General features: G+C 41.1%; 1 protein-coding gene across 1 annotated transcript in view; it reads left to right on the top strand.

Annotated features, from left to right (window-relative positions):
* Positions 1–258: 258 nt before the first annotated feature.
* The window catches only part of plpp4 (phospholipid phosphatase 4), a 63,642-nt gene continuing 49,487 nt past the window's right edge, over positions 259–14,413 (top strand). Inside the window, exon 1 of the mRNA XM_084735896.1 lies at positions 259–813. Coding sequence (XP_084592022.1) covers positions 725–813 — 89 coding nt within the window. The 5' untranslated portion in view covers positions 259–724. The remainder of the gene's footprint in view (positions 814–14,413) is intronic.

Below are 14,413 nucleotides of genomic sequence, written 5' to 3'. Positions count from 1 at the left end.
TCGGCACTGACTGGACATCCACATGAATGGTGCCAGTTTCCCTTCAAGGTCTAACATGACCATGCCGTGAAATTAAAGGCACTTTAATTCACACTTTTTTCATTCAACCAGCCTGCCTACAGTGAAGTCCTGAGTGGTGTTCCAGAAACCTCCAGCCATCTGATTCTCCAGAGTGAAGCCAAGAGGGAGAGAGAGGGAGACACACACACACACACACACACACACACACACACAGAAGGAGAGAGAGATCCACTCTGACTCCACTCACTCGGTGACGCTCAGAGTCTCTTTACTTTGCTGTCTCCCATCACTTTCAGTCTCAGTACTCCCCACACCTCTAATGGTCTCCTACGTTTGCCATTTCCTCCGCTCCCAAAACTCCAACCCCAGTTTAAGTAATTGATGGAGTGGAAGAAGGAGACCTGAGCTCGACAGAGGAGCAGCTGTCAGCAACAGAGTTGCAATAAAGAAAATCGCCCGAGGAGCCTGAAACAGACTGTGGCCGGCGGAAACGGACGAAGGCGAAGGGGGGAAGAGGAGGGAAGGCGGCTGCTTCAGGTGACCGAGAAGCGATGGAGGCGCGCGGCGTGTGTGACTGAGGAGCACCGCGTCCGTCTGGAAGCGCTCGCTTTGTTTAAAGGTGGATTACAAAGTGAGCAACCTGCAGAACTGACCGGGGCCGCCTGCCTTTGTTCGTTTTCACTTGACGGATTATCTGAGAATCATGAACGTGTCGCCCCCAGACCGCAGGAAAAACATGCGAGAACTGGCTCTGGAGATTGGCATCCGAGTTCTGCTTTTCGGAGTTTTTGTGTAAGTAAAAGCGTCGACCGGGCGAGTTTTCTGTTGTCTGAGACGTCTAGTCTGCTATTGTGTGATATCCAGTTTCATGACTGACGTTATCAAGGTGTATTTACACGCTTTAGACTGTGAACTGCTGTAATCAGGTCTGTTTGCCGCGGTGTGGTGCTGGACGGACAGGTCCCTGGACGGACAGACCACTGTTAGATGACTAGGACAGAAGACAGACGCTGCGTTAACAGGTTGCAAAAACAAGTTGTGTATCCGGCAGCATTTCACTTCATGCCATGAATCAGTGTGCCATCATTTTTGATCACACTTGGGAAATAAACTAGTGCCATTTTCTTTAGATATAGGTTTAGACAGAGGCAGAGGCAGCTTCTCACACCACTTCACTCCACAAGAAATACAGTACAGGGCTGCAACTAACAACCCTTTCCATTCTCATTTAATCTGCCGATCGTTTTCTTGATTAATCAATTAATATGTAAGAAAATGGTGACAGATGTTGGTCACCGTTAAACAAATGTCTTGCTTTGTCCATAAAATTCAGTTTACAGTCAAAAGAAACCATAAAATATTCACATTCAAGAACTGAAATCAGAGAATAATGCGATTTTCTTAAAAAAATGACAGAACAATTAATCGATTATCAAATATTTTTCAGTTAATTGATTAAGCAACTAACTGTTGCAGTTTTAGACAGTGATAGACGGGAAGTCTGACACTGGTTTCTATCTGACACTTTGTTGGAGGGTTGTGTCTCACAGGCGCAGCCTTCAAAACTAACATAAATATGAATTATTAATTATTTGTCTTGCCTGGAGGTACTATGCATTGTTTGCATCATGATTGTGTCATTCATTGATTTTGTGCTTGATATGATCTAAAAAAACAGAAAAGCCTCTGGTCCTGTTATCTGAAATGACTTTACTGCAGCTTTTCTTTCTTTCTTTCTTTTTTTTTCTCTGGAAGAAAACAGAAATAAGTAAAAATTCTGCTGCTCTGGTCTGCAGTGTGTAGCTACACTGCCTGCACAGCCTGTGTACATTATCATTAATATCTGTCCTTGAGCTAAGTGGTCTAGCTGTATGTGTGCTGTCAACCTAAAAGGATTATATCGCCAAGTAGAGGCTGATGCTGCACCGTTCACACTGTTTGACATCTCGGCTGGAGGGATCAGTCCAAAGTAGGGCTGCAACTGATTATTCTCATTCACAATTAATCCTTCAGTCATTTTATCAATTAATCAAGTAGTTGTTTGGTCCATAAAGTCCCAGAAAATGGTGAAAAAGTTGATCAGTTTTCCCTAAATGCTCTGAAATGTCTTGGTTTGTCCCAAACCCAAAGATTTCAGTTTACTGTCAGAGAAGACTGAAGAAACCAGAAAATGTTCATATTTGAGAAGCTGAAATCAGAGAATTAGGATATTTGTTTCTTAAAAACTGACTTAAATCGATCAGTCAAAAATCGCTGGTGATAATAACACTATCTAATCGATTAATTGACTAGCCCTAGTCTGAAGAATGAAATATGTCAGAAAGAAAGCGTCAGTCTACTCACACTGAAGCCTCCTGATGTAGCCCTTTGTGTGTGTGTGTGTGTGTGTGTGTGAGAGTCTGCCAGACTCACGTTTGTGGCCGATTTGTTATTGTGTGTCAGTGCTCAAGGCCACATAAAAAATGATTTCGCACAATATCATCATCATCATCATCAACTAACTGCTGTATTCTACCACAAAAGCCCCACTCACAAAGTCCTTGATCACTGTAATGAATTGAGTTTTGCCCCGCCGCATTCCCTCTTCACCACACAGAAAACAAGGCAAATAAATTGTGTTTGTAATGGTGGTCCTGTCAGTAAACTTGATCTGCTTTGTACTTACAGCAGTGGCCCTGAACTGGGCACAACACATTAAATTAATTTGGCTACACGGCCAAGTTTAGTCCTTCTTTGTGACCATGCACAGGCGCAGGCATGCAACATCAAATTATTAAACACACATTGTCGTCATACCTGCACTGGATATTGTGCACATTTTTGAGGGCTATTAGCATGACCACATGGGCAGCTGTGATTGGATAGGGAGGAGCCATGCAAGCATAATTCCAGTAGTTATCTGTATTTTTCTTTTATGGGGTACTTATCAATAGACCTACTGTAGAAACGAGTCGACACACCCCTAAGTTTGAGAAGCAGAGAGGAGTAGCAGCACAGAATCTAAGCAATAAACTGCTGTGGACAAGTTCAGTAAAAAAAGAGTATTTCAGCCATTTAAAAAAGTTCCACCTGAAAAATTATTATCAGCTTCAGTGTGTGCTATCATTTACAGTATTTTTACTACTTTACCTTACCCTCAGACAGCCCTTTCCTATAAATATGGCCGTTATATAAGCCAAATATCGCTCTCTCCAAACCAACCAAACTTCTAAGGAAAAATCAGTCATTTTACCTCACAGAACAGTGGGAGCTGCTCATCTACCTCCGCCTCGACCGTTTAGGTTGTTTGTGTCACTGTGTGACTTCGGTGAATCCAAACTATCCTTTTGAAATACAGAATTCACACAATAACACACAACATCCTAACCAATTGAAGCGGCGGTGGACCAGCAACCCCCGTGTTCTGTGAGGTAGAATTACTGATTTTTCCTATGGAGTTTGGTTGGTTTGAAGAGCGCAATATATTCTTGCTTATATAACAGTCGTTTCACCAGCAGAAAAGTCTTTGTGATAGTAAAGTGGTGAAAATATTTTAAATAGAACAAATACTTGAACTGATTTTGATGTGCAGTGGTACCTCATACAGCCCGACATCAAATATTCCAACTATCTCTTTAAAGATAGCAGACATAAAAAGTATTGTTTCGCTCTGTTCTTAAGATTAACCACCTTGATTTCTGATTGCAAAAGAACAAGTCTTAATCATACATTCTGACAGCGGGAGCATTTCTTCTAATATATTTTTTTCTTTGGGAGCAGCAGTAATTGTATTGAACTGTTTCTTTACGTGGCAGATCAGAGAGAGCTGCCCTCTGGCCTCGTGGAGCAGCAGTTCGCTGTTCTTGTTTCACCTCGAAGCCTGAGTTGAAGGCAGGATAATTGGGGTCAACTGGAATCTGTTGTTTTCTTCACTGGAGGTGTAAAGGACAGTCTCTAGCTGCTGCCTTTTGTGTCTGCGGCTCAGCGTAGGTACAGTTTTATCTTGGGAAGAAAATGGCAGCCGTATCTGTGTATGTTTACCAATAAGATTTAGCAGTCATGTATTTCCTTGCTTCATTTTGCTTAGTTAAAATCATATCCCAGCGGAATTAAATTTTATTGTTTTCTACATCTGCAGCTCAGTATCAAATTACTCACTGGAAGAAAAAAAAAAAAAGAACTGGTTTTCTCATTTGCTGTTCATATTCCTTCATAATTGTGAACAAGTGCCAAGGGAGGCTGAAGAATGAATGAATTAATCCTTTAGTTTGGGCTCACAAGCAGAAATGAACGCATCAGAGAGGCGTCTTTAATCAGAGATCACATGCAAGATCTGTCATTCTTCTTATCTTTGATTCTGATTAAATAATTCTGACTGGAACACCAAAACACATGTGACTTTTATTTTCATGCTGTGCTGTGCTGGTCACCACAAAAACTGCAGTTTTTCTGCACTCTCTGAGGGATGTCTCTGTATTTGGGGGGGATTTGAAACCTAAGAGCCTGAATTCCCTGCATTATTCACATCCAAATTTTGATTATTACTTTTTATTTCTTACACAATAACACAAACTATCTAATCGAGGTGGTGATAGATCAGCAGCTCTCATGTTCTGTGAGGTAAAATTGCTGACTCCTATGGGGTTTGGTTTGTTTCCTGTCAGAAAAGGTTTTCTAATGGCAAAGTAAAGCAGTGAAAATATTGTAAATCTAGCATACACTTAATCTAAACCACATCTCTTCTCTCTCTGAAGGTTGTTTTTTGTATTTGTGTGGATTTGAAGCCTAAAATCCCTGAATTCTCTGCATTATTCACATCCAAATTTTGACCTGTCTTTAAGGGAATATTACATGTTATTTGCCCTTGCTCACCAAGTTGCCTGTCTGTTCCAGGCCTCAGGAGGTACGCTGACCTTAGCGATGGGCCAAGTGTGTGACGTTAGGTCGACCCTGCGCCATCAAACTGCTAATGCCATGCAGCCATCATAGCACAGAGTCACAGATCTCCCGAGTGTAAGGCAAAAAGTTCAATCTAAATGGAAATGGATCTTTGACATTTAACAAAGTGGAAAAAACAAAAGCTGAAAACGGAATCAGAAAAAAGATAAAGTCATTTTTTTATTCTGCGGTTATCCACTCAACATAGAAGGAGAGGATAATGAGATTGGTTCTATTTCACTTTCCTTGTAATCTGGAACAAAACAAGCGAGAGCTTAGACAAATACCAAGAAGTTATTTCCTCCTTGAATGGTTGTGTGGTGGAGCTCATGTCCTCAATCAATCAGCACAGTGTGTTTGTTCCTCAGCTCATAGTTGGACACTTGAATAAGCATATAAATTTCAGTAAATATCAGAATACTGGCTCGAAGGAGAACAGGAGGCAAAGCGAGAAGGACGCAGAGACAAAAAAGACAGAGACTGAGGTGAAAGATAAGATGGAGGATGTGGAATTAGGAAGATCTAGATTGTTTGGAGATTTTACAGATTAAGACCCAAGGCACCTCAAATAGAAAGGCTCTGAGAACCGCTATCTGTGCAATCTAAAGTCTTGGTGATAGAGCAATTGGCCAGAGAAGAGGGCATTTTTGTGGGCCAATGTACACAACAAAAATGAAAAGATTTGTTTCTGCCACAGGGAACAATTTGGATTTAAGCAGAACTGCCTCTTTTATAGCCGAGAATTATGGTGATTGTGGTGGGATTTTGTGTATTACACATATTTGCATTAAAGCATGCCAGAATGTCCGATATGAGACCAGCTAAACGCCCTCTGACATTGATATAATCTTGGAGTTTTGAGGATCATAATATAGTTGTTGTCAAAGGAGGTTAACAACACATGCTCTAAAACAACACCAGTCATCCCCCCAAACAGTGTTCGGCGCTGCATATCATCCTCTCTTCTCAGAGGAAGGTTTAGGAGCAGCCCTGGGATACAGCCCAGAGCCTTGGCAAGTCTCAGACAGCCTTGTGAGATCGGGAAGAGTAGAATGTCAGGCCTTAGACTGTTTAAGAATAAGCGGATTGTTTAGCTTGCATGTTAAGGATGGGAGCTCTTGCGCTGTGGTTTTGAGGAGGAAATCTCTTTGTGGAGGATTTGCTGCAGTGTCATCAGAACACATTATCTCTGTGTAGCTGATATAAACAAAATATATTTTTAATCAAGGAGAATGTTACAGCTATGGTTATTGGATTAATGATGAAAAACCTAAAACTGTATTTTTATTGTAATTTGGTTCCCTTGGTAGTTTAATAGTACGACAAACACTTGTTGGGTTGCTGCTTCGTTAGAAATACAGCGTAAGAGCAACTGCTGTCTGTTTACAGTCCAGTCAGACAAGCTCATATTGTATTGATAAAGAAGTCAGCCAAAAATAATTACTAAAAAAATGACTGCAATTTGATTTCATGCTGCACACGGTGCAAGCAATTTTCCACATCGCAGGGCATGATGGACTCCGTTACTGTGCTGAGGAGTTGGAGCATAGGTGTAGTGGTGTTAAGCCACTTTTTTTTCCTTCAAGTGAGGAAATATTGCAGGTGTGTCATAGGTGTGCTCCAGTGCTTAAACAAATAGCACTACACCTCTGAGGTGGAGGTGTCCGGCCTGTCGCCTGCAGCTCTTCATCAACAATTCACTGTGGCTGCTGCTTCTTGCTCCATTTGCTGCACTTATGTCAAAATTAAACATGACTTGCTGATGAAAATCTACTGAAGCCATCTTGGTTAGTCTTCCCACTGTTACATCAATCTGTCACCAACTCGGGTTTGGTCGTGAAAATAATTAATATTGAGGCTGAGTTGATGTTACAGCAGCTAGGGTTTGATTCCACCGCGTGTACCGTTGCTGCATGTTGTTCCCTCTTTGTCTACCAGCTTTGCTATCTGTCTGTCTTCGCTTGTCATATCTAATAAAAGGCAAAAGTAATCTGAGAGTAATGTTCTGGCTCTACACACATCTTCACGGGTCCAAAAATATTTGCCAAAACCCAAAAAGTCTCTGGAATGTACGACCGGAACTGAACCAGACCCATCTATCACTTGATAGCTGGGAACTGGACTCATGCAGAGCCGAGATATTCAGGAGCCAAACCTCCCCTGTACCTGGACGTGACATATAATGCGTCCTCCTCAACAAGAAAGACAGTAAAACACATCCAGGTTTTCTGATACTCCTGTCTTGCTGATTGAAACGGCAAGATTGAATCCTGTTATTTCAGCTCAAAAGTCCACTTCCTGTCATAGTGACAGCTCACCAATGTCACTTATTTATAATGAGCTGTGCAGTTCTGTTGCATCAAGCATAACAAAGATAATTTCAACTGTTTGCTGGTTGGAGCTAACATTAACGTTGCTAACAGCTATCATCTGTGCTCTCCCCTGTGAGTCTGACCCATGAGCAGGGGCACCCACGCGCACAGGTCACTTGGCGCCACCTTGTGGCCACAGATGCAACTTGCAGTTTGCTTGCGGATGCTAAATTTTGCAAGTTACATCCCACACACAGCACTTTAATCATGATCAACCCTGTGTGATTACAGCCAGGTCTTCTCAAATCCACTGGGGCATTACACATAATGTTAAACAGACCTGGGATGGAACCCGTATTCTTCCCGGATCGGGTCTCGGGTCCTTGGGTTTGACTGGGGCCATGAAGTCCTCCACATGCTGTTTTTCCCCGCTGTCTCTCTCTGCTGAAGCTGGCCTCTTTGTGCCACTGGGATAACTTGCTGAATGAGAGTCTGTTGCTGGGGAAGAGCTATTCAATTTGTATAATTAATATAATATAAATGACAAAAGTGACAAAAATTGCCCATGATAGCCAACATGTTTGTTTAATCAGCGAACCCTACAGTAAACAGTGAGGCTGTTATCAGTGAAATAAAACTGTGCTGGATTACCAAACCCCAAGTGCTTAGGTAGACAATTATAAGATATATTAAAATGACAAAAAATTAATATTGGATGTAGATTTCCTGATAGAAAACGTTTGGTCAAAGCCTGCAGGTGTGAGTGCCACTTTAAAGTTATATTACATGGTGTTTGATATTAATCCTGTAAACTGAAAGGGTTTAGGCAGTCCACTCTGCAGCTCTTTGTTTTACTTCACCAGGCTATATGGTTCCGTCCAAATGGCTGTTCCCATGGGCAAAATCTCCAAACAAACAAGCTCACTCAGGCTGATTTTATGATACCTGCATGGTGGGTAATGGCAGAGAGCTGATGTAAAAGAGCTGCTGACAAAGAAATTTCAAAATCTAGCATTTAGAACCAGGTACTTTTCTCAGAAACTAGACATGAGGCACTGGATTATAGACTGTGTTAACATGTGCATTAGTATCCTGTTTTAAATTGTACAGAGAATATGTTGTTTACATGAAACATGAAAAACCTGGTTATTCATATACAGTTTTCAAGTTTCTAGTTGCAGATGTGTCTTGATTTCTCAACATCTCAGCCCAAATTAAGTGTTTTACGTGTCAGAGTATCCAGGTAGGACGGTGTGAGGTGTCTCAAAACCGGGTTAAGGTCTTATCCAGGTTCATGAAACTGGAATAAGATGTTTAAATGCGCAAAACATAACCAGGATACTCCAAAAACCTGATCAGAGCCAGGATACGAATGTGCACGTAAACAGACTCAAAGTGTCTGATATATGTTGAGGCAACTGACCCGTTCGAAGACCCGTCCCCTTTCAGAACCTTGGTCAACTTTCTCATTTCCCGTTACCTGTTCTTATATACACATATGTATATGAATGTAATTAAAAGATGTTGCTTCAGTCATGTCGTTGCGTGAGTGATGTCACTTCCGTCACATCATGTGCCCTAGTTAATGTAGAAAAGTAGTTTTAGTGCCTAAACATAACCAAACTGACTGATTTACAATATAAATCACATGTGTAATATCACGTGAGTAATGTCATGTAACTAATCTACAGTAAGTACAGGAAAGGAGAAAATTGACTGAGGTGACTGGCTAGCAAGCTTTGCTCAACTGTTATTGGAGCACAGAGCAAAAAGGGGTGGGACTTAGGATGGGTCGATTGTTTGCCCATATGCACACCTTTGTTGCTTTTAGTTTGTTTCAGGTATTTCTGTTTTGTCGTGATCATAAACCAAGACTATGACACATCTTTAACAGAGTAATCTCTTGTTCCTACCACATTTTGCTGCCTGAATTGCTGTTGCAGTGTGTTCTCTTGCTGCGTGCCTTAATTTTGGCAGACACCATCTGAGGCACTGAATCACAGGTCATCCAATCTGTAACCCTCATTATCTTGGAGAAGAAGGAAAAAATTGAGATTGCAGGCTTGACAACTGACTGTAGCAAGAGGGACGTGGAAACACTTCACACACTGTTGACACAAATTGACTAGGGACAGAGGAGAAACAATGACTGAAAGAGTGTGACCTCTCGGGGTGTTCATTTATTGATCTTTGTCTGAAATAACATGGAGAGGACACCCATTGTTGTACCTGATTATGTAAAATCAACCTGATTAATTACTGAGTTCCTCGTGAGGTAACTTTTGGAAAGTGGCAGCCTATTCAAGGACATCCAATTAAACCAAACAAAAGAAAGATAATTCGACAAGTGCAGGTGGAAGCATAAGTGAAAGTACAAAGATGGGACAAAATGCCAGAGGCACGAGCTTTTTAAATGGATTAGTGTCCAAATTTGATTAGTGACCATGGGAAAAAGATGGAATAATGGAGGACAGATTGATGGAAAATGGACAGACAGAAACGGCCTGTAGACAGAATAAGATTTATGCAAAGAAAGGCTTGAGAGAGAATGGACAGAATGGAGCTGTTTATGTTTAGCAGAGGGATATAAAAGAGAAAACAAAAAAGGGAGAAATGTGGGGATCAGCAAACCGTGCAGGTGCTGTGGCAAAAAATAGGCCTAACTGATTCCAATGAGAGCAGAGGCAGCTGACTATCACACCCAAGACCAGGAATTCCCTGATAGCTCAGTCTGTCACCGCTCTAAGCTACTCTGGCATTTCATTCTCCCACAATCGTTTGATCAGCTCATTATGCTCGCTGTCCCCGCTGTCATCTATCCAACCCCATCTCTTTATCCCTCCATAGGCATCAAATCCCTCGGTTACGCTCCCTGTGTCCTTTTCACCATTCTTCTTAAAGGAATATGCCAGGTTTTGTGGCGATTGCCCTGTGGGTTAACTTATCCATTAGATGATGAAAGTTTACGTAGGCGTGAAAATGACAGGAAAGGAGAAGAAAAAACTGAGAAATATCTCAAAAACTGTATGATGGATTATCATGGAATTTTCATGGCTCCCAGACTATGAATCCTAATGACTTTGGTCATCTTCTAGTGCCACCATGAGGCTGACATTTCTGTTTTTATGTGAAATGTCCCACCATGTATTGGATGGATTGCCTTGGAATTTTGTTTAGACATCCATGTCCCTGTGGTGTCCCATCATTAGATACACATTTGTCCAATACTTTAGTTGATATCTAAATATCTGCAAAACTTGTAACATTCCCCTCAACAGATTAGCAACCTATATTAAGATGGTGAACATAATAAACAGCGTTCTTGCTAAACATTAGCAATGTTAGCATTGTAAGTGTGAGCATGTTAGCCTATTGGTGTTAGCATAGCTCAATGCATCACTGACCAAAGTACAACTTCATTGTAAACGTCTGAGTCATCTGATGTAGACTGTGGGTATAAACCTGCCACTGACCACCTATTTCAGGTGTCATTGTCCTCGATTTTTGCTATCTGTGTGTTACTGTTTTCAACATCCCATTGCTACGGGAAACAACAATCTCAAACCTAGAAAACTACATGTTGGAAATGGCAGGTTACCATAACCCTAACCTACGTAATGATACGAATGAATGCGAGGCTACCTATTTAGAGAAGGATAATGTGTCCAGCGCGGACACAGCGCTCTGGACATATGCGAGACCACTGAAGACTAGTTGCAACTAGATACAACTGTCAGTTGTTTTTGGTACACTATTTTTCCCACCCCATAATATCGATAATACTCACATATTGTATTAGACACAGCTTTCTGTTTAACTCAGTATAATCCAACAACACCACAAGAAACTTGCACCTCTGAAGTGACAGTAACGTTGAATCAAAACCTCTCAAAAAAAATAATTCAACAAACACTGAACTTTAAACCTCGATGACAGTATAGCTGGTGTGTAGACTGTATTAATTTTACCTGGGTGTGCCTGATAAACAGGAATCCAAGCATATAGAGGCACCGAAAATAACACGTTTGCTCAGTAGACAGATTCAGGTCAACTTGAAGTTAATCAAAGCAGACATTTTTGCATAATTTTGCCATAAATTCATTACATCACGTCTGAAGAAGGTTTAAGTGCTCTCGCTTCTGTTACATCCGGTCTGCACTTGTATCGGAAAGAGTTTTGGGAGGAATCAGAACCACTTTTCTTTACTTTATGTCGTAGTAATTTGTGACATGTATTTAAAAACATGTTGAATTAATAATTTATTCATATTTTGTAGAGCTGCAGTCGCTTCTTCCTGAATCTGACTTAATTCCCAGCCCACCCCTATAGCTCTTATTACACAGTAAAATTAAGAAAATTAATCAGATGCCACCATGTTTACAGGGGGTATTTAATCAAGAATCCAGTCATTACTGTCACAGTAAGGATTGTTCTTATGCTTGTGGGCATGAATTTACTTTTCAGCTGGATATTTATGTGCTGGAACTTAACTGATACTCCTTGTGAAGAAGTTCTTTCTGCAAGACAATATTCTGTTAAAGGGATAGTTCAGGTTGGGTTGTATGAGATACTTAAAGAAAGTCGGTGTATTAATGATGGTAGACAGTGGTCGGCACGCTCTCAACTTTGAAGAAACAGGCAGCACTGAAGTCGTTTCTAAGCACTTTTTATACGTGAAAGATCGCTCTCTCCAAACAACCAGACTCCGTAAGGAAAAACAATAATTATACCTCACAGCGTGTTGCTGGTTTACGACTGCCTGGAGTCTGAAATGATTTGGAACTAATCTCTTAAACTACAGAAGCCACACAATAACACAAACAAAAATGAAAGTAAAATTGCTGTTTTTCTTGAGTCTTGTTGTTTTGGAGAGAGCAATGCTCGCTCACTTTCACATCGGAAAAAGGCTGTCTGACGGCAAGGTGAAGGTGAAGTGGTGAAAATATTCAAATTTTAGGCAAATTCAGCAACCAGTTTGTGTGTTGCGCCATCTAGCGGCGTTGTCATTACGGTGGCACATCATGCAGGATCACTAACTGTGTCTAGAGGGGAACCCAAGATTTGTGAAAGTCTCGTGAGCGTTGCAGATTCTCGCGTCCTGCTTGTCTGGCGTAATCCAAGTCTCCTAAAGCCCGACATGTCGTTTACTTTCACTCACTAGTTAACTGGGCTGTGGTCAGGGTTTTGGAGATGCTGCAACGCTGTTTTTCTGTGAAACTCCAGCAGTGTTTTGTGGATTAAAAAACTAAACCTGACCTTCAATTGGCTTGAGGGTGAGTATGTAACAACTGAATTTTCATTTACTTTTTGCAGGTCTGCCTTGAGAACCAACATCTCACTTTTGAATCTTAAATCGTATATTTAAATGCCTCCAATACTGTTTGTATTGAGGGCGCAGATCTTCGATAACATTTATATACTCTGTTATCCTCTGTCTCTTCATACAAAGATGAAGAGGTATTAAAATTTTCAGGAATTCACAGTTCTCGGTGTACGCCCAGTGAACGTCTGCAGAGTGTCTGGTCTCAGACAGGGCCACTCTTCCTGAAGTCTAGGCTTCTGTATTTTACATTCCATTTTTCCCAAAGCTGAAGTTTGACATTAGCGTTGGAGCAGCCGAGAACTGCACAGGTTCTTCCTGACTTCCTAGACATCGTTGTCAAAAATAACGTTTCACAAAAAGTAAAGGTAAAAGCAGAAAATGTGCACTTCTCATGACAGCTTGCATTCAAGTGTGCGTAGACTGGAGGGAGACGCTACTGCAGCAATGGTGGCTTGTTTACTTCTGGCACTTTCCCATTTTTATGTATAGTATAACTAAAAACTTATGGATTTGTTTTTTTTAGGTGGAGTTTTTAAGAGGCTAAAATATGTTTTGTTATTGATGCTGTTAACAGCCGTCTCCTCTTAAGCCTTGATCAACTTTTTTAGATGTTTGTCATTTTAACAAAAGGGGAAATAAATAGTTAAAACTCAAATTAAAAGAAAGAATTATGAAATGAAATCACAATAATTGCATCATTTTAGAGACATACTGTATGATTTTATATGTATGGTATGTGGTGTAGTCACTCCATTTATTCGGAGAGGAACTGTAAAAACTTTCCCCATTAGTCTAGTAGATGATGAAATATTTGAACCATGACTGGTGCTCAGTAGGAGGAATGCTGTAGACCTCGGAGCTGTGGACAGAGTGTGGAAGTGACAGTTTCTGTCGGAGCCGAGAGAAAGATCTCGGCGCCGCTTTACACTTTTCTCCCATTGTGATATTTCTATTCTTATACACCCTTTGTCTTTCTCACCTTCTCTTTCTGTCACTTCTTCCCTTCGTTGCCCCCTTCTCAGGTATTTTCTTAGATCTGCTCCATTACTGTCATTTCCAGCTTCATACTCTTATCTGTACAAAGACAGATGAGGGGCTGAGGAGATGAAAGAACCCTCCTCCAACACACGCACACATGCACCAGTCTCCTGGCCCAAATCTCAAAATATATAACAAGCAAACCCCTCTCCTTCTGGAGAAGCTTTCATCATGCCTGTGTGTGTGAGTGTGTGTGTGTGTGTGTGTGTGTGTACGTACATGTCCCTCTCAGGCCCCTGGGTTTTGCTGTCAGGCCAGGACTCTTTCCTTGATGACTCCTTGGTGGTTTCCTTTTAGACAATGCTCTGCAGAATGATAGCTCACTTTCCGCCACCGCAAGGTGAATCACATGCAGCGTATACTGTATGTCAAAGGGAGGAAAGAGGTAGAGACACATCTCTGACAACTTTTTTAACTTAAAGGTAAACTACCATTGAGTTAAGTTTCCTAAAAGTTTGGAAGTCTGCAAGTGTGCTAAAAACTAGGAGCAGACACGGGTGTTATTGAAAAAGACGAGACTCTCCACAAGCAAAAACTCATTATATTTCCGCCCACATACACAGATTTTTAGTCTTGACAGCGGGAAGAAGCACAAATTGAACGTTGGACACCACACTGAATGACCGAATCAAAAATAAAAATATATCAAAAACTACTCAGCTTTCTCATTTAGGCTGCAAGACTAGCGGAGACAGGAATGAAAAAGGTAAAATCGGATGATATTGTCAAGGGAGGCAACACAAACTGTAAAAATGCTCAGAAAGTTGGAGGTGGATGAAGTTTGTGAGTTGAACTTCAGCTG

The sequence above is a fragment of the Lutjanus erythropterus genome, chromosome 14 (assembly GCF_056507025.1).
Source record: "Lutjanus erythropterus isolate fLutEry1 chromosome 14, fLutEry1.hap2, whole genome shotgun sequence".
NCBI classification, from domain to species: domain Eukaryota; kingdom Metazoa; phylum Chordata; class Actinopteri; order Lutjaniformes; family Lutjanidae; genus Lutjanus; species Lutjanus erythropterus.
Note: the sequence above shows the minus strand (reverse complement) of the source record. Positions and strands in the feature narration are given on the sequence as shown.